At 33.9% G+C, this 21489-nt stretch overlaps 1 protein-coding gene and 3 pseudogenes across 4 annotated transcripts; 1 reads left to right on the plus strand and 3 right to left on the minus strand.

Annotated features, from left to right (window-relative positions):
- Nucleotides 1–830: 830 nt before the first annotated feature.
- Nucleotides 831–4556, plus strand: MAP70-5 (microtubule-associated proteins 70-5). The gene is made up of 10 exons (XM_085743127.1): nt 831–1246; nt 1832–1917; nt 2068–2133; nt 2201–2371; nt 2480–2650; nt 2744–2899; nt 3015–3233; nt 3317–3856; nt 4085–4233; nt 4321–4556. The coding sequence occupies exons 1-10, from the start codon at nt 1165–1167 to the stop codon at nt 4337–4339; spliced, it is 1659 nt and encodes a 552-aa protein (XP_085599253.1). The 5' UTR covers nt 831–1164; the 3' UTR covers nt 4340–4556.
- Nucleotides 4557–6897: 2341 nt separating this feature from the next.
- Nucleotides 6898–10232, minus strand: LOC146944784 (pentatricopeptide repeat-containing protein At4g16390, chloroplastic pseudogene; annotated as a pseudogene). Its single transcript, XR_015026064.1, has one exon. The product of XR_015026064.1 is annotated as a pentatricopeptide repeat-containing protein At4g16390, chloroplastic pseudogene (transcript).
- A 1411-nt stretch (nt 10233–11643) lies between these two features.
- Nucleotides 11644–14046, minus strand: LOC146944785 (pentatricopeptide repeat-containing protein At4g16390, chloroplastic pseudogene; annotated as a pseudogene). Its single transcript, XR_015026065.1, has one exon. The product of XR_015026065.1 is annotated as a pentatricopeptide repeat-containing protein At4g16390, chloroplastic pseudogene (transcript).
- A 4345-nt stretch (nt 14047–18391) lies between these two features.
- Nucleotides 18392–20799, minus strand: LOC146944786 (pentatricopeptide repeat-containing protein At4g16390, chloroplastic pseudogene; annotated as a pseudogene). Its single transcript, XR_015026066.1, has one exon. The product of XR_015026066.1 is annotated as a pentatricopeptide repeat-containing protein At4g16390, chloroplastic pseudogene (transcript).
- Nucleotides 20800–21489: the final 690 nt, after the last annotated feature.

Genomic DNA, 21489 nt, shown 5'->3' on the forward strand with positions numbered 1-21489 from the left:
TATCAAACATGCAGGGAGTACTTACAAATAATATAAAACTAAGATTGCCTCTGGTTGAAAATTTAACGCAGTTATTGGATCGAGATCAGACAATCTAAAATACAGCGATCATACATGCATTAACTGCGCCAAATAGTCAAATTTCTAGCCACAAGCAATCCGATTTCAATAGTATGAGGCGATCAAATATTTCAAATGTGACACATAATATCAAACATGCATTGGAGTACTTATTTATAAATTATTTTTCAATAATTGAAGGTGAACAATGATTAAGCTATTTTCATATAAGTTAGTTCATAAACAATCTTAGAGAATTTATTGAAAGAAACTGAATATTAACTTATGATAATAAGTCGTAAGCAATATTTATAGTTCATCCAAATATTTAGGCAACTATTTATGATAGAAAATAAGCTTACATAACTTACCACTATATTGGTGAGAAAATGTTTGGTTGTTGTATCATTTTGATATAAATGTGAAAGAAGCCTTAAACCTTATGATATGAGTAAAAGTCTATGAAGTAAAAAATAAATTAGGAGTAAAAATGGAAAGTAAGTAGAAGTTAATGTCACCGTTAGAATTAATCAACAAAATTAACTAGACATTTCATGCATATGTTAAGTTTGCTTCACTGCTGGGAAATGTTTCCCTATCTTTAAGGTCAATTCCTTATATGAATGAACTTTCTTATTTTCTTCCATAAACCTCTCTTTCATCATCATATATATACATATATATATATATATATATATATATATATATATATATATATATATATATATATATATATATATATATATATTGCATTATGACTTGTAAAAGCCATCATTTGTTGTTGGTGCTTTTGTACTTAGCCTCAACAGTACACTTACCATCACCAAAATTGGATACCAAAGGACAAACACTATAGTATTTATTAGTTAGCATACTCCATTTGTTGTTGGTATTTTTGTCCTTAGCCTCAACAGTACACTTACGATAACCAAAATAGAAGACCAAAGGAAAAATACTTTATATAGTAGTGATCATTAGTATTTTTGTACTTAGCCTCAATAGTGCACTTTCCATCACAAAAGTAGAACACCTATGGAATAATACTATATATACCAGTGATCATACTTCATTTGTTGTTGAGAAAATTTACCAAGAAAGAAGAAAATGGTTGTCAATGAAGAGGTTCCTCTTGTCAAACCAGATGTTGTTGTGTTGGAGATTGATCATTTGCAAAACAAACTCATAGGTAGTTCATATAATATATGTTACATTATTTTATTTACTTCATCATTTCATTAGGTTCATGCACCAATGGAAAATGGAAAATTAGATGGACTCATTGTGTCAAGGATCAAGATTTTCAAACTATTTTTACTCCTTATTTTTGGTCTTGTGTTGGTATTAATTTCAGTGGTAAGGAAACTGAAAAAAATGCATGCTCTTTTTTTTTTGTATCATAAGGTATGAATAATTTTAAGTGAACTCTTTTCCAAGGTAACAAAAGGTATTTAAAAAAAATAAAGGATATTAATTTGTTTCTCCACAATTGTTAATGTGCAAAAGAAATTTTTTTTTAGCTTGTTATTAAATTTGTTTCATAACATCATGACTAAAAAGTGATAGTGGAAACTAGTGACAATTTATTCATGGAAATAAAAAAAAATTAAACTTATAACTAAGTTAAAAAAATCAATAGATCAAGGGAGGCAAAAATTACTCATAGATTTTCATTTTGAGTAAATCACAGTTTTCTTTGAATATGGATACTCTCATATGTTACTAGCAAAAATGTCACAAAAAATAATTATGAACAAGTTTTAATCTGTTGCAGAAAAGGTTAATGAACTTGCTACATGCCATGGTGAAATCAAGGCCATAAGGGCAACTGAAGCTAAGAAAGATAAGGCCATAGAAGAGGTATTTGTTTTTTTCAAACATAAAATGTGAACTATTTCATATTAGCTTTGTTTTACCAAAGTTAGAACATTATTTGTTTGTAAATAATAACAAGATATATAAATTTCTCAGTTGTTAACAATAGCAATAACTATCTTTCTCTAATTTCAGCTGAGAAATGAAGTCAGTAAGATGGATGCGAGACTAAGACTTAAAGAGGATCATCTTAAAAACAAGGTACTATTGTATCCAAAACAATGATAAATTCTATGATGAATGTTATTCAAAATATTTTCATTTGCAGAACCTAGAAATCAAGAAACTGACAGACGAAAAGAAAGATGCGTTGGCCGCACAATATGCTGCAGAATCAGCACTTAGAAGATTACACACAGATCAAAAGGAAGAAGATTTTTATCCATTTGAAAGTGTCATCACGCCTCTTGAAGACGAGATTAAGATGTATAGAACTGAGGTAATGATACTCCAATTTCCATTAATGATGCGTTTACAATGAAATCATAAAATATAAATATGTTTAGTCCTTTAAAGATGATAACACTAACATCAATTCCATCTACAGATTACAGCACTTCAGGAAGATAAGAAAGCTTTGGAACGGCTCACAAAGTCGAAAGAGTTGGCATTGCTTGAAGCAGAGAGGATTTTACGAAGTGCACTAGAGAGAGCTTTGATAGTCGAAGAAGTTCAGAATGAAAACTTTGACCTGAAGAGACGGATCGAGATCTGCCAGGCATATATCTTCTTATGTTTCCATTTTCGTGTATAGTTTCTATATCGAACGGCAATCAGTTTCAGCAAAATTTATACAACTTTTCATGAACAGGAGGAGAACAAAATCTTGGAGAAAAGCCACCGGCAAAAGATTGTGGAAGTTGAGAAACTTAGCCAAACAATTCATGAACTTGAGGAGCTCATCTTATCAAATGGAGCCACCGCTAATCTCATTCGTGATTATAAGCGACAGATTTCTGAGTTGCAAGTAGGCATATGTTAATAATGTTATGACGACTTGCATTTTGGACTAACTTTTGCATAGGAATTTTGTATCTACTGGTTTATCTATACAGTAACATGGTTTTAGCATAAAATTTCAGGAGGAGAAGAGGACACTAGAGAGGGAATTAGCAAGGGTAAAAGTTTCTGCCAACAGAATTGCAACTGTTGCGGCTAATGAATGGAAAGATGAAAGTGATAAGGTCATGCCTGTTAGGCAATGGTTAGAAGAAAGAAAGATTATGCAGGCAGAGATGCAAAGGTTGAAAGAAAAGCTTGCCATATCAGAGAGAACAGCAAAAGCAGAATCACAATTGAAGGTAATTTATTTTTTTCTATGTAGGCATATAATAAGTCGATTTTTTAGTAATAAATAATTTTATACGGTATTTATTTTTCGCAGGATAAACTGAAGCTGAGGCTAAAAACGCTTGAAGAAGGCTTAAAGCAATTCTCGGTCAATTCCAATGCATTTTCAGTATCTCCAAAAGCTGATAAATCGAATATCTTAAGTTTCGTAACGAACAATGGTGGATTGAGAAACAGGTCTACATCACAACCAAGAGGATCTACCGTTGGAAACACTTTGTTCCAAAAGCCAAACATAAAAGGCAACATAGACAGTGTGGCTGGGAACCGAAAACCGGGTAGCATAACCAAAATGAAATATGGTTCTACCGAAAATGTGTTGAAAAAAGGTTTATGGGCGTCAAGAAACAAATTTTCTGATGGTGGTGAAAAAGAAAATGAGATACAGGTGAACACAGGCAGTGTTAAAACCAATGCTGATGAAGACTCTAAAAGTAATAGCAGCAATGATTTAGAAAGCACTGATGTGGTCTCTGGATTTTTATATGATAAGCTTCAAAAAGAAGTCATCAATTTGAGGAAGACTTGTGAAACAAAAGACAATACTCTGCACACCAAAGATGAAGAAATTAAGGTACTGGTAACAACTATCCTCATATCAGAGTTGTCAATCGTAGAAAATAGTGGTTTGTTCATATTTTTCAATGCAATAGTGCAATATCACTGCTATAACCGTTATCTGACTTCTTTTTTTACTAAATAGTGTATCGCAAAGCAATAGCGATTTGTTGAAATCTTAACATTGTTTCGTCATATCTCCCTTTTGTTACATAGAACTAAAGATAAGAGATATTCTTTTCAGATGCTCACAAAGAAAGTTGATGCATTGACAAAGGCTATGGAAGTAGAATGGAAAAAAATGAAAAGAGAAATAGCTGCAAGAGAGAAAGAAGTTGCATCAATAAAATCCGATGATAGGAGGAAAAGCAGAAGTTCAAACTTCTCTAAAAGGTTATCTTCTGTCACTTTTTCTTTTGAAAGATTGATACCTTTTACTTCTATAGTTAACCTGAACAATGCTATAAAAAATTACTGCAGGGTGATGAAAGAACATTGAAGATTCTTTATGAAGAGAAAATTGGAGGCAATTTATGCATTAATGCATCTTATGATTTTTCTTTGTATACACAACATAATTCAGTGTGCAGTTTGTTTAAATAAAGTTCCACTAACTTACAGAGTCTGAGATCCAACTCTGTACATACAGAGAAGTATTGCATGTTTTTCTCTATATTTATTTTAATGATATCTTTCATATTCTGTGATTGTGAGAATTACACACCGGCTAAGTTTGTCTAATGCGTTATGCAACATGAGAAAGATTGATTATAAAGGAATAACACATAAAAAACAATTGAATCACAGAGAAGGAATTTTGAGAAGATCTCGGGTTCAAACCTAGAAAACTTACTTACCAATCAAATCACTAACTTACTAACATTTGCCTAAAAAAAAATTGTTGACCAATTGAATCACAAGTTAGATAGAACTATTGTTACTTCAAGTCACAATAGTTCTGAATCTTAGTGCTATGATGACTGTAAGTTCACTTATAATTAAGCATTGAGGATATCTATCTACCTGTAATGAGTTATGGAATACTACAAGCTTTTGAAGAATATAATCATACGTCGAAAAATAATTCATGGCAGAAGAAATTTCATAGAACTATCTCACAGTAGACAAATATCATATGCTCATTGTTCAATTAAAATTATGAACAAAAGCCAGCATTCACTACTCCTACAGTATGAAAAAAACTCTTGAGCCTAAAGAAAACAAAAGAGGATGGATGTACACATTAAGCTTTGATTTTCTCTTTTTAGAATCTTTCAGAAATCTTAGTAAGCTATAGATAAATTTCCTGCACCATTCAAAAGTTCTGCACCTCTTGAATAGTTGGTAAAGAAGGAAGCCATTTTGTACACCTTCTCAACACAGAACTTTTCCTAACAGGAGTAACTCTGCTTTTGATTTGAAATTTCATTGATCCACTTAACAGCATTTCCAACTGTTCCATAGTCACCACAATTTTCACAATCCTTTTCTTCATCTTTCCATCATCAGTTGTCATACAAGGCTTACCAGATTGCCTTATAAATGGTGCAAGATGGTAAGCCTCTCCGTGCTGCACTTTCCTACGAACCGCGATATATTGTTTACTAGAAGCAGTGTTCATCTTTTCAACTGGCACCGAGGCATTATTAACCTCTATTTCTCTTCCTTCAGTTGGAGCAAATCTAGTTTTATTCTTTGGTTGAGAATGACAGGCCACACAATTTCCCATTTTGCTTGATCAAAAGAAAAAAGACTCTCACCATTATATAGAGAGAGGTCTGTTTGGTTGGGTCAATTCCATGTTTTGGAGGATATTTTATTATCCAAACGTGCAAGCCATGAAACTGATCATAGAACTTTGGTTCTGATTTTGACTTCTTTAATAAAATATACAGAAAACACTCAAAAAAAGACAAATTAGGCGGTAGTAGTGGCATGAAGGTGCTCATCTCTTTTAAAATATTGCTCCTAACAAAAGTCAGAATCACTTTCTTCTTTCATTTTACCAATCACTATAAATAATCAATAAAACTATAAACTTTAAGTCAACCCCAGATAATAAAAGTGACTAAATAAGATCAACCATTATGCTCAGCATGCAAGTCAACCTTAACAGTACCGGCACTTTTTTTAGAGTTTTTTGGAATAAATAAAAGAAAATAAAAAGCAGATGAATCAGTTGACTTTTTCTCAGTTGTTTACATGCCCTGGGCAATTGGAACAGTTAAAAAGGAATATGACAATTTACAACAACAACCAAGCCTTATCTCATTAAATGGGGTCGGCTGTATGAATCAAACGATGTCATAATGTTCCATCATATACTATTTTCATCAAACTCATTAATCTCTAAATCTTTAGTACTCCGTTTCTCTTTTAGTTTTTATAGGTATTCATCTACCTCTAGTGGTTTTGACTACCCTCCATCTGACCTACTCTTCATACTAGAGAATCTACAGGTCTTCTTTCTACATGTCCAAACCACCTAAAGCTAAGTTTCCACCATCTTTTCTATTATAGGTGCTACCCCAACTCTCTCTATAATGTTGACATTTCTAATCTTATTACATTTAGTCTTACCACACATCCAACGCAACATCCTCATCTCTGCTACATTTAATTTATTTGTGTTGGTTCTTGACACTTTAATTGTTATTTTTCATTATAACATGAGGGTAACAAGACCTGCTGGTATTCAATCTTTGCCTCTATATGCCTATATCAGATATTTGTATAAAACACATCAAATAAATCTAAAGACCAATATCAGACAAAACCAAATAAGTAAGAGTATCATTTGTATACAAGTTAACAGTGGATTATTAGTATTGTAGGCAACCACTCTTTAAGATAAAAGGTTATGTTTGATTATTTTAATTAAATAGATTACTCAGGCCTGCAATCAAAATATAAGACATCCACACAATATATATATATATATATATATATATATATATATATATATATATATATATATATATATATTCTCGAGTCAACTTATATCAAAATTTCCTCATACGGTAAAGGAAAATGGAACACTATCAATGAGAAAGAGCCTGATACGAACCAAAATGAATAAAACAGTAAAGAAGCAAATAGAGAGGAAAGTTTTGTGTTATTGATTCAGACTATCATCTGTTACAGATGAACCTCTAGACTGCAGCCACAACTTGACAGCTCCATTCGTTGTCGAAAACCAGCCAGCCATATCAGCATCCTTTTGGAATGGAGCATTATGTTCTTTCATATATGATTCAACTACTCTAGGTGCAGACTTGTTTTTTTGAGTCCCGGTGTAAATTCCAAGTACTGGTGGAAGCTCCTTCCCTGATTCCAAAGCCGTAGTTAAATCATTTACCCAAACATGTAAGGCTGTTAGAGCAGCTCCAGTTGAGAGACTCTTTAAATTCAAAGACCACTTAGTTTGAGATCTGTTTTGTATATCTGTATATATCTCAAGACTAAGTCCCAAGTCAAGAAGGTCGTGAGCTCTATCCTGAACTTCCATATTGACACAAAGATCAATTAGGCTGTTGCACAAAGACTTCTTTATAACATAGTCATCAATTGAATTCAAAAGTTCTAATGCCTCCTTCCTAAAATCTGCACCTTCCCTCTTTTCCATCAAATATCTTACCACAAAACCAAGCTTTGGATTAGCCTTCTCAATGCAATCTGTTATTTTACCAAGTTCTTGTTTTGGTATTCGTGTCATTACATGCAGAAGACGACCGCACAAGCGATCATCAGAACTAATGCCTAAATCCAAAAGTTTATCAAATATCCTCACAACATCATCAGTTCGTTTGGCATTTCCATAGCAACCAATGAGAGGTATCAGAATGGAAATATTAGGCTCAAATCCACCACCAATCATTTCATTCAACATGTCTTCTGCCTCAGAAAAGTTTCCAGTGCAGGAGTACATGTTAACCATTGATGAGTATGTAAAACTGTCTGGATGGCAAGTTTCAGAATGTTTCATATCTTTAAATATTTCAACAGCTTCATCTACATAACCAACATCAACACACATTTTAAGAAGCATATTATACAGAACTCTATCGATATCCTTTCCCTTTTCTTTCATTTCCTTATACACTCTCAAAGCATCATCTTTATACCTTCCTCTACAATATGCTTGCAAGACAGCTCTGTAGGTTGACTGATTTGGTGAAATTCCATTGTTTAACATCTCCTCATATATAGCCTTAGCTTTCCATGCCCTCTTAGCTTTTCCATACAACATATTATTGTATGCTGCCAAGCTTGCCTTAACACCTAAAACCCTAGAGTTCAAAGCGTCGTCTGTTACAGATAAACCTCTAGACTGCAGCCACGACTTGACTGCTCCGTTTGTTGTCAAAAACCAGCCAGCCATATCAGCATCCTTTTGGAATGGAGCATTATGTTCTTTCATATATGATTCAACTACTCTAGGTGCAGACTTGTTTTTTTGAGTCCCGGTGTAAATTCCAAGTACTGGTGGAAGCTCCTTCCCTGATTCCAAAGCCTTAGTTAAATCATTTACCCAAACATGTAAGGCTGTTAGAGCAGCTCCAGTTGAGAGACTCTTTAAATGCAAAGACCACTTAGTTTGAGATCTGTTTTGTATATCTGTATATATCTCAAGACTAAGTCCCAAGTCAAAAAGGTCGTGAGCTCTATCCTGAACTTCCATATTGACACAAAGATCAATTAGGTTGTTGCACAAAGACTTCTTTATAACATAGTCATCAATTGAATTAAAAAGTTCTAATGCCTCCTTCCTAAAATCTGCACCCTCCCTCTCTTCCATCAACTTTCTAACCACAAAACCAAGCTTTGGATTAGCCTTCTCAATGCAATCTGTTATTTTACCATGTTCTTGTTTTGCTATTCCTGTCATTACATGCAGAAAACAACCACACAAGCGATCATCAAAACTAATGCCTAAATCCAATAGTTTATCAAATATCCTCACAACATCATCAGTTCCTTTGGCATTTCCATAGCAACCAATGAGAGATGTCAGAATGGAAATATTAGGCTCAAATCCACCACCAATCATTTCATTCAACATGTCTTCTGCCTCAGAAAAGTTTCCGGTGCAGGAGTACATGTTAACCATTGATGAATATGTAAAACTGTCTGGATGGCAAGTTTCAGAATGTTTCATATCTTTAAATATTTCAACAGCTTCATCTACATAACCAACATCAACACACATTTTAAGAAGCATATTATACAGAAATCTATCGATATCCTTTCCCTTTTCTTTCATTTCCTTATACACTCTCAAAGCATCATCTTTATACCTTCCTGTACAATACGCTTCCAAGACAGCTCTGTAGGTTGACCCGTCTGGTGAAAATCCATTGTTTAACATCTCCTCATATATAGCCTTAGCTTTCCATGCCCTCTTAGCTTTTCCCATGGCATACAACATATTATTGTATGTTGTGAAGTTTGCCTTAACACCAAGAACCTTCATATCATTGTAAATACTCTCGCATCCATCATAATTCCCCAAATTCCCATACATCTTAATCAACGCCATGAACACTCTCTTATCAACTTTACATTTCTCCTTCTTTGCACGATCATACAATCTCAAAGCTGTATCAACATCACCAACGCATGCATAAGAACCAATTATAGAGGCTGACAGATCATCACTCGGTTCACATTCAAACGAGCCCATCATCTCAAACCACTCCACAGCCTTATGATGCATCGAACACAGCGCAGCACAAATAATCATCGTCGAAAACGTAATAACATTAGGCTTCACCCCTCTTTGAAGCATTTCATCAAACAGTTTCTCTGCATTTTCAAAATTCTTAATTTCCCGAAACTTTTTCATCATCACAGTATAAAGAACGACACACTTATCAGATTCAATCTTGTCTACAAAATATCTAAAAACAAACACAGCATTATCAAGTTTCATCATGTTATTAAGAATAAACCCGGCAGTGCGTTCGGTTACATTACCCTCAAAACCATTCAAGATTTCATACACTTGTTGCTCATCACATGAGTCAAGAGATTTGGCAAGTTTCAAAAACAATGAAGTGTCAGTATAATCAGAATTCTTCAAAATTGATTTGATTTTGGGGTTTTTGGGATTGACCCAGATGTGGGATTTTGATGAAGGTGAAGAAGACTTTGCATCTGGGTTTTGAATGGAGAAGAGTTTGCGATTGGGGTGTAAAGTAGAGAAGGGTGTGAGGGTGGAAGGAAAGGGAGAGCAAAGAGTGTGAGTGTGAAGCATTTTCCTCTGTGAAACAGTGACAGTGAGTGAGAAAAGAAAAGAGGGTTAGTGGTTAATTATCAGTAACCAACTTATGGTGAGTGCGATCTAAATGGTTTGAATAAATGGAAAGAGAAGCTACTCTGACCGTCTCCGTGAACATAAGTTATTTGGTAGAGATATTGCATTACATATGTATGACCGATGTTCGAACCTGCAACACATAGGTAGGAATATTGCATGACATATCTGAAGGTCGATGTTTGAACCCCAAACATCCACTTATTATTCATTAAGAGTTGCATTTTTAGCCACTAAACTATTTTAACTAATAATCTTAGTTTAAAAGAAAAATATATTATTTCCCTGGAGACATGATCAAACTACTATGGGTATGTTTGGAATCACGCTAGATTCTACAACACCATTGCTTTGTTGAAGTTTTAAAGTGTAAACTTTTAAAAAATAACACTAATTGTTTGAAATGATAGTGAAACCATGCATTACATGCTAGTTTTTTTTTTTTTTTATAATATGTTTATTTTAGATTTTAAAAGACTAAATTTTTAGTTTCAATTGGTATGGACATTGTCTCCGTGATCTTAGCTCAGTTGGCAAGTACAAATGCATAATATATGCAAGGTCCGCGGTTCGAACGCTGGACACCACAAAAAAAATTGGTATGGACATTACTTTATATATGTAAGATTGCGGTTCGAACTTCAGACATCACACTTATCAATTTAAAAAAGTGAATTTTTAGTCATTAGACTACTTGACAAATTAAAAAGTGAATTTTTAGTCATTAGACTACTTGACAAAAATAATTAGTTTAAATAATAGTACCTTGAATTGTTTTTGGTTAGCAATGTTATAAAAGCGAATCAAAGATTGCACATATAACTAAATATTTTTTGTATTTTGACTATGCTGATTTCTTTTTTTTACACCACACCCTAATATAGTAATATCCCACCAAAACCTACCCATTTCCATATACCCTACCAGGGACGGGATCGCATGCAATGGTGATTCCACACAATTTCACGTTGTAAATAATCTCAATTGTTAATTTTAGAATAGATGACTCAAATTATACAGTAACAAACTATGTTGTAAAAGATTTCGGCCATTCATTTGAGATTTAAAAGTTGAGATGCAAAAATGTGTAGCAATAAATGCATCAAATCCAATTCTTCAAACATTATTCATTGTCATCCGTTCCTACATACAGCTCAAGGAAAAAGAAAGTTGTACACACAAACTACTCTTTATAAAATAAAATAAAAACTTGAGGCTCCATTTATTCTATTCTTCTCACAGAAGCTCAACTTTATTGTGTAAAAAAAAGAAAGTCCTATTTTTTAAACTATTTTCATATAAAACATGTAAATACTATCAGTAATGAGAAAACATGGAGTCTATTCTTTCTGTCTAAGAAAGGTATGGAGTTTGTTGTAGGTTACACAAATGTTTCTGTAGTTTACTCTAGTTATCAATGTGACAAATACTCCTTAATATAAAAGAATAACCCCTTTAAAAAAATTATAAAAGAATATAAGATAATGTTTAATGGAATATACCAGCATCAGGCTTTCATTCACAGTTCACGACATCCAAAATACACAAATATTATCTTTTGAATCTAATACCAAAATTTCCTTACAAGGTCAAGAAAAATGGATAGAAACTACAAGGCACATGGCTAAACCTATAACAATAATATCAATGGGGAAGAGCCTCAGCAGGAACATCTAAAACCGTGTTGTTCAAAGAAGCAACTGTTTCAGTTGAACCTCTAGACTGCAGCCATGACTTGGCTTCTTGGCTTGTAGTAAAAAACCAGCCAGACATATTCGTAGCCTTATGGAAAGGAGAATTAAGCTCCTTCAAATATGATTCAAATACACTAGCCAAGTCTTTATCCGAACGCTTGTGTCTCCAAGGGACGGTAGAAATTCCAAGTACTTGTGGAAGTTCTTCATCTGATTCAAAAGCTTTGGACAAGTCATCTATCCAAACATGAAAGGCAGTCATCGCAGCTCCAACTGAGATTTTTTTCAGGTTCAAACACCACTGAGTTTCGGATCTCAATTGTATATCGCTGTATATCTCAAGCGTCAATCCCAAGTCAAGAAGGTTGCGAGCTTTCTGTTGCAAGCCAAACTTGACACAAAGATCAATTAGACTATTGCATAAGGACTTCTTCACATCATCATCAGCTGAACTTAAAAGTTCTGATGTTTCCTTCATAAAATCTCGATCATCATCACCCTCACTCTCTTCCATCAAATATGTCACAATATAACCAAGCCTTGGGTTAGCTTTCTGAATGCAATATGTTATCTTACCATGTTCTTCTTTCGGTATTTGGGTCATGACATACAAAAGACAATCACACAAACGATCGTCAGGGGTGATTCCAGTATCCATAAATTGATTAAATATATTCACAACATCATTAGTTCGTTTGGCTTTTCCATAGCAATGTACAAACATTGTGAGAACCAAAATATTAGGCTCTAATCCACAACTGATCATTTCCTTCAACATTGCTTCCGCCTCCGGAATTTTTCCATTGCACGAATACATGTTAATCAAGGACGTGTATATGCAATTGTCAGGCTGGCAAGTCACGGAACGCTTCATATCTTCAAATATTTCAACAGCTTCATCTACAAACCCAACATCAGCACACATGTCAAGAAGCATACTATAAAGAACTTTATTCATACTCATTCCCTTTTCCTTCATTTCCTTATACACACTCAACGCTTCTTTACTCAACCGTCCTCTCGAATAAGCTTCCAAAAGAGCTGCATACGTTCCCCAGTTCGGTACAAATCCATTCTTTTTCATCTCCTGGTACACACCCTTAGCATCCCTAGCCCTCTTAGCTCTCCCCATAGCATACAACAAAGCATTATACAAAACCATATTCGGCCTAACACCAAGAACTTTCATATCATTATAAACACTTAAACACCCATCATAATTCCCCAATATCCCATACATCTTAATCAAAGCCGAAAACGCAACTGGCCTAATAACCCATTTCTCATTTTTCGCACTATCATACAATTTCAAAGCCATATCAACATTACCTGTTCTCGCATAAACATAAATCATCGAAGACGACACATTAAAATCCGGTTCACACCCAAAAGCCGGCATCCTCTCAAACAACTCCACAGCCTTATGTGGCAAAGAACAAACAGCAGCACATCTAATCAAAGTCGAAAACGTAACTACATCAGGCTTCACTCCTATTTGAAGCATTTCATCAAACAGTTTCTCTGCTTGTTCAAAATCCTTAATTTCCCTAAACAACTTAAACAACACGTTATACAAAACAACATGTCTTTCAAATTTAATCTTCTGCTTGAAGAATTCAAGCACAAAAATTGCAGTTTCAGGGTCTGCAATGTTATGCAGAATGTGTTCGGCGTCGCGTTCCGTAACATTGTCTCCTAAACCATTCAAGATTTCAGAAACTTGTTGCTCGTTAAGATTTTTGGGTAATTTGGCCAAAGATGAAACGGTTTTGTCGGATTTGTTCCAAATGCGTTTGGGTTTGGGGGTTTTAGGATTGACCCAGATTCTGGTTTTGGATAAAGATGCGGAATTTGAATCTGGGTTGTTGGATAAAGAGAAGAAGGTTTTGAATTTATAGGGAAGTTTGAAAGAATAAGGGGATGAAATTGAAACACGAGTTGTTAAATCATGAAAGGTTGATGAAGAAGGGGAAGAACAGAGAGGGTAAGCTTGAGCCATTTTCACAAGATTGAATTGAATTGTATGTTTTGGAAGAAGAGAAGAAGATGGAAAATTGATGGGTCAAGTACATTTCAGTTTGAGTCTTCTATATGTTATGTGTGAAATTTGGATAACATTTGGTATTGAGGTGTGAGAGAGAGACTGATCTAATGGGAGGCAGAAAAACTTAGTGGAAGAAGTGCTTATTATTAACTTTGAATCAATCCAAAATAATTAACTTTCTCTTATAATAAATACCAAAGAAAAATCGTCATGAGCTTAGCTCAGTTGGTAGAGATATTGCATATTATATGCAGGGGCCGGGGTTCGAACCCCGGACACTTCACTTCTCCACAATTAAATTGTGTGAGCTCTAGCCATTAGGCTACTTGACAAAAAAAAAAAAAACCAAAAAAACGACTTACCAAAAAAAAAACCTAGATAAAATACAATTTTTCAATTTTTATAGCTTTTTTTTCTTTCCCTTTTATTGGTTAGACATTACACACGTTTGAATTGTATTTTGTAAGGTATTATCGAATAAGAAGTTAGATTTTTGTGTCTAAATAACACTTTTTTTTTTGTCAAGTAGTCTAGTGGTTCAAAATTCACTTTTAAGGTGTATGAGTATTAGGGCTGGCAATGAACCGAACCAACTCGAAAATAGTTCGAAACTCGATTCGACAATTAACTCGTTGAACTTGGTTCATGAACCAAATGAGCTGAACTTGAGTTCAAAATGAAGTTCGTTAACTAAACGAGCTGAACTTGAACTATATATAGTTCGACTCGTTTGGTTCATGAGCTGACTCGATAATATATATCCTTTTTTTTTTTTAGGAAATATATATCCTCTTAAATATACATATATATTGGAAGTAGAAAAGTATTTTGAGAATATTCTCATTGCTTATTTATGTTGATTTTATTTGTGCTAGTTCTTGTGTAGTTTTAAGTTTCTCCAATATCCTTATTTTCCTTACTCATAACATCCTTAATTAAAACCAATTTTGCATGAGAATTGATATAAATTTGGTAATAGGATGAGCCAAATTAGTTTGGCGATGGATTAATGATTTTATATTCACATCATAATTATGTTTTCTTTTTACTATTCCAATAACTTTGTTATAAAAAATCATATTCCTGCAAAACAATTAAAAAACTAAACTGAAAGTAAAAGGAACTGAATATAGTCTAGTCTTCACTATGAGGTTTGCAAATGTAATATACATAACTGATGTCCCACATCGAAAGTTTAGTAAGTAAAGGAATGAATATTGGCTATAAATAAAAGCAAAAGAAGAGAGTGCAGCGCATTGGTAGAGTATTTGGTCTTATAATGACCAACTTCCCACAATCAAATGCAGTTAATATTTTTTTTGGGATTTGTAGTAAATTATGTTACTATTTGGCCTTTAAATTGTGAGGCTCTATGTTAAAAGGCTTTTAAATTTAAATGAACCTAACGAGCCGAGCCGAGTTGTTCGTGAACTACAAACGAGTCGAACTCGAGCTAAAAAAAAGGTTCGTTTTGAACTCGAGTCGAGTTTTGAGCTGAACCAATTCTTAGGCTCTATGTTAAAAGGCTTTTAAATTTAAATGAACCTAACGAGCCGAGACGAGTTGTTCGTGAACTACAAACGAGTCGAACTCGAGCTAAAAAAAAGGTTCGTTTTGAACTCGAGTCGAGTTTTGAGCTGAACCAATTCTTATCGAGTCGAGTCGAGCTCAGATGAGTTCGGTTCGACTCGACTCATTTCCAGCCCTAATGAGTATCAAGCCTCAGTCCTGCATATATTATACATTGTCTATATCAAAGCTAAGCTCACGGTGAAATATAACACTTTTATTATTAAACACCAAAATAACAACACTAAATGTTTTTTTTTTAAAGAAGAAGAAGCTAAATTAGCTTATTCAAATTTGCATTGGGACGGACTAAATGTTGTGATATTTGATGACTTGTCTATTAAAAATACGATTAGATGTTCTAGTTAGACGTCTGGATAAGTAAAGTGGTCTTTGTCTTTTTAAGACATTCTCAAATTAGTAATTGAGATAATAAAAATTAAAAAGACTAAATGTTGTGTTAGTTGATAACTTGTCCGTTAAATATATTATTGGATGTTTTAGTTAGATGTCTTGGTAACTAGAATGGTCTTTGACATCGTAAGATATTCTTAAATAAGTAATTGAGATTATGTAAATTTAAAAGAAAAACTCCTTAAATATGTAAAAAATTTACTCAATTTATTCCTTTTGCAAAGATCTATCTCAGTCGTTGATATGACATGAAAGTGTAAATAATGCTTACATACACCTAATCAGAATGACTAAAATGAATGTCAAACACTAAAAGTAAAATCCTTAATTTTTGTGTATAAAGATCATCTCTTCTCATGTCTCATCTTCTTCCATGAACGTCCACATGGAGTCCAATTAGATGTTTAACGGTCATGTTATCCCTTGGGAAGGCCTTAACTCATGAAACTTAAGTAACATTTTAAAAACTTAGTGTTTTTTCTTTTCAATTGATTGAGATTATTTTTTTAATTTTCATAATCTGAACGACTAATTTGAGGCTGGCTTAAGTAACATTTTACAAATTTTGTGGTTTGTTTCTTTTGTATTCTTTTCTAATGACTGACTTCCAACTAAAACTTGAATGGTACATGATCAATAGACTCGTCATCATGTAACACAATGTTTTTTAGTCACGGACATTTGCAGAAGACTGAGAATGAGGAATATTTTACATTGTCATGGACCAATTTAAAATTTGAAACATTGATAGTCTTTTAAACTAAATTGAGAGCGCATCAGAAAGTCAAAGACTATTTTAATAGTTTACTCGTATCATATATATATAATAACATTCACTTTTTTTTTCAACTTCAGTGTCTAGTAGGGTTCAAGAGATCACTTAGGGAGGACCTTGAGCTAGATAAAATGGTACACCATAAATAGCAAACAAACCACCTACAAAGAATTACTCATGCCACTACAACACAGACCACACCAATTAGGCTAACTCATAGCAACCAAGCTAAGATTAATAATCAAGGTTCTCCTCATATATACATACTCAAAAGGTTAACGGGTACCAAATTAGTATTCTCACATTGATACTCACGGAGACATGGCTCTAGTATTATCTACTGTGGTGGCCTAAGTTTATGAGTAAAACACTACAAAATGTCTCTACTAAATGGCATTGCGGTAAACATTAAAAAAAGTACATTATTTATCTTGAAGAGACCAACATGCTACATGCGACTCTCTCTTTTTTTTAGAGGAAAATATAAGTGGTTTTTTCTCTACCTTTTGTCTTCCCCCTTCTTTGGGGTGTCCTCCTATTTTTTAAACACTTACACATCACAGATGTCTAAAGAAGCTATGTGCAATGGATATACATTGTCTCCTCCAAAATGTGTGCAAGCTAAACTGGACAAATAGGTCAAAAGGCAGTTCCAATTGTTTGTCACAGAAGTAATATCTACCCTTATTAACCAGAAAATTCAGCTTCTAATGATTTTTTTTTTTTTTTTTTTTATAGATAGTACTTCATTAATTCACACAACATCATTAGAACACACTCTCCCCACCTTCTAGGAAGAGTTTGAGAGGTAACCCAGTCATGTGCCACCGCTACATGAATAAAAAATATACACCAAAGTTCCTCATGGTACAAAGAGAAAGATCTCTACTTTTATCAAAATAAATAAATAAAGAGCTCTACTTACAAGCCAGTAGACCACTATGCCATGAATATGCCTAATAAGATTACAAAGTCATGATCAATATACACCTGATCAACATACACCTCTATCATTTCCTCTATCTAGACCAAACCAGGACCATATTCTGGTAGTGTTAGCAGGCAACATAAGTCACATAAAAGCTACAGAGACCATCTAATTTGAGCATCCATTTGGCATGCATCCCTTTGCTAGATTTCTGGTTTAAGGTTCCTGATGCAATTTCAACACGAAAGTAATTTAGCATCACTTGCCCAAAGCAGAGGTAACATCATCTCGAATAACATCTGCCCTACACAAGGTTATATGCAAATTTTGGACCTAAGGACTAGTTTTATCTATTGGAACTATATGCTTAAGATTAAGTTTAGATCGACTATCAGATAGCAAGACCTTTTGTTTTAGCAACAAAATCAGAATTAACTTTTTGCTGCTTCTGTTTATCTTCAATCTTCTTATGGTGTTTTCAATTCCTTTTCTTCAATCCTAGTTCTCTTGGCTTGGATTGCATTGTAAGAGAGAGGAGTAGATGCATCAAGACTAGTACTATTGGCTTTGGTTCAGAACTCTCAAAATCACCAATCGATAGGAACAATTCCTATTAAATGATTGTCAATAAAAAAGGAGTATTGGCCTACATAACTAGAATATTAGTCTTAATAGCTTCGTTTCTATAAAAACAGTGAAAATTGAGCTTCAATGTAAACAAGAGATAGAGAGGAGGGAATGTGATTCCTCCAAACTTACTAAAGCATGAATAATTTAATTATTTTTTCATCAAATCCTCTCTGTTTGGGTATAAGGGAAACCAAAAATGCATAAAAATTGAATATTTGAAATTTTAATTGCAATGCGGATACCTCACAAGTTATTAATCTTCTCAAGGTTTTCTTCCTTCCTCTGATGGAGCAAAATTTTGGAGTCAGAAGCAGAACTCAATAACACTGTGTAAGAACACCTTATACACAATTTAAAGTATGAAAATGCATGAAAGAAATACAACAAAATCATTCCCTCGGACATTTTCAATAGGTAAGGGTCATTGATGGAGCACTTAAAACCAGAGAATCCAAAGTAGCAATGGATTTGGTTGAACCCCTCGACTCCAGCCATGATTTGGCTGCTTCTTTTGTAACCAAAAACCAGCCAACCTCATTTTGAGCTTCACAGAACGGAGCATTGAGTTCCTTCAAATGTGATTGAAGTGCACTACCTAAACCCTTGCTTGAATTCTTTAGTTTTCCTCGACCGGTATTAATTCCAAGTAGTGGTGGAAACTTCTCCCCTGATTCCAAAGCCTTAGACAAGTCATTTATCCAAATATGTAATGCAGTCATAGCAGCGCCAATCGAGAGGTTCTTTAAATGTAGAGACCACTTTGTTTGAGATCTTGATTGTATATTCCTATATATTCCGTGCTTCAACCCGATCCCGAGAAGGTCATGCGCTTTGTCAGGTAGATTCAGATTGACACAAAGATCAATCAGACAGTTACATATTGGCCTCTTTGCTTCAGTATCAATTGAATTTAAAAGTTCTGATGCTTCCTTTTTGAAATCTACATCACCATCCTGCTCTTCCACCAAATATCTTACCACAAAACCAAGCTTTTTATTAGCCTTCTCAAGACAACCTATTAGTTTACCAAGCTCTTCATTTGCTGTTTGTGTCATAACATTCAGCAGACAACCGCAGAATCGATCATCTGGAACGATGCCCAGATTCAAGAATCGATTAAATACCTTCACAACATCATCAATTCGCTTAGCTTTTCCATAGCACTGGACAAGCGATACCATAACAAAAATATTAGGCTCGAATCCAGATTTGATCATTTCATCCAACATTGCTTCGGCCTCGAAAACTTTCCCAGTGTTGGAATATACATTAATCAAGGCTGAAAATGTCCAACTGTCAGGTGTGCAAGTCCGCGAATTTTTTATGTCTTGAAAAATCTCAAGAGCTTCATCATTGCATCCAACGTCAGCACACATAGCTAAAAGTACATTATAGAGATCTATACTCACATTCATTCCTTTCCCCTTCATTTCCTTATAAACACTAATAGCATCTTGACCAAATTGCGCTCTAGTATAGATTCTCAAAAGAGTTGAATACGTTGTAAAATCCGGCAAAACTCCATTACTTTTCATCTCTTGATATATAGTTTTAGCTTGCCAATGCCTCTTGCCTCTCAACATAGCAACCAACAAAATATTATACGTTTCCACATTAGCCTTCACACCAAGAGCCTTCATTTCTAAGTGCATATTCAAGCACCCATCATAGTTTCCATTCAAATCATACATCTTAATCAATGCCGAGAATGTCACTACATCAACCGGCCATTTCTCTATTTTCGCACGATCATACAATCTCAAAGCCATATCAACATGATTAGTACGCGCATAAGCACACACCATAGCCGAGCAAGTAATAGCATCCGGCTCACACCCAAAACCCGGCATCTTCTCATACCACTCAACCGCCTTATCCGGCAAAGCTGACATCCTCGCACAATTAATCATAGTAGTAAAAGTAATATTATCCGGCTTAACCCCTCTTTGAAGCATTTCATCAAACACCTTCTGTGCACCATCAAAATCATTACATTTTCTAAAAACTTTCAATGTCACATTGTAAAGAACAACCCCATTATCTCTAACATGTTCAATCCTATCCCTAATGCATCCCATCACAATGTGGGCAGTTTTGGGATTTGTCATCTTATCAAGAATAAACACAGCATCACGTTCCGAAACGCCGTCGCTTATGAAAGCATTAAGAATTGCATTAACTTGTTGGTTAGTGGGATCACATGAATCTAGAGAATCAACAAGTTTAAGGAGAAAACGGTTACGAGAATTCGAAGGTTTGCTTTTGTTATTGTTTTTGTTTTGGAGAGGTTTGGATTTGGAGTTATTGGGATTGACCCAAATTTTGGGTTTGGATAAAGATGAAGAATTTGTAACTGGGTTGTGAGAATGTGGTTGGTTTACGTGGGAAAAGGTTTTGAATTTGAAATTGGGGTTGCAAGAAAATGAAAGAAAAAGAGGGATATTTGAGAGTGAAGCCATGTTAATTAGGTTCTTTGTATTTGTATTGGCATCTCAATGAAATTGTAGAGATCAAACAAATTGAAGTAAAACGATACAAGGACACAGTATATCTTGATAGTTGGAAGCTTCTTTCATCTACTCCCTCCGATCTCAAAGGTAAAAAACAAAAAAAATAAAAGTGTTGGTCTAAAATATAAGAAAAAGTACAGTAAAATGAACCTATTAAATATCACAATTCTAAGTTTACCCTTATTAAACTCACCTCATTAATGTCTTTACTACTCCAAGACAATGGTAAAATTAGAAAAATATCACTTTTTATAATGACTTAAATGTGGTCAATCGACTTTCTTAACATGTGTGCATTTTTTTTCTTCTTACATTTGAGATCGGAGGGAGTACTTATTTTCATTCAACACCATTTACTCGTTCTTCTGATTTTGAAGTTAGAACTTTATCTTTATTTTTAATTTTTTTTTTAATAAAGATATTTATTGTTTAAATTGATAAAGTATATCAAACACTATCAAGTATTCAACATCACTAAAATCGTTCAGGACGAAATTAACTCACATCACCTAAGTTAATAGCATTTAACGGTAAAATACATGTAAATAATATGATAGAATCAAAATGATGCATAAATCATTGATTGAATCTGTAATTGACTGAAATCGATCTTTCAATAAGAACAAAACAAACACTGCAATGAGAAGATAAATCTAACAATATTGAACAAGACGACGAACAACACAATGATGTATTTGGATGACAAAATCATGAGAAATAACCTAAATATATGTGAAAATCACTTATTTATATTAAGAGAGATGTAAAT

Source organism: Medicago sativa, chromosome 2 (assembly GCF_051527215.1).
Source record: "Medicago sativa cultivar Bolivia chromosome 2, Bolivia_mono, whole genome shotgun sequence".
NCBI lineage: Eukaryota > Viridiplantae > Streptophyta > Magnoliopsida > Fabales > Fabaceae > Medicago > Medicago sativa.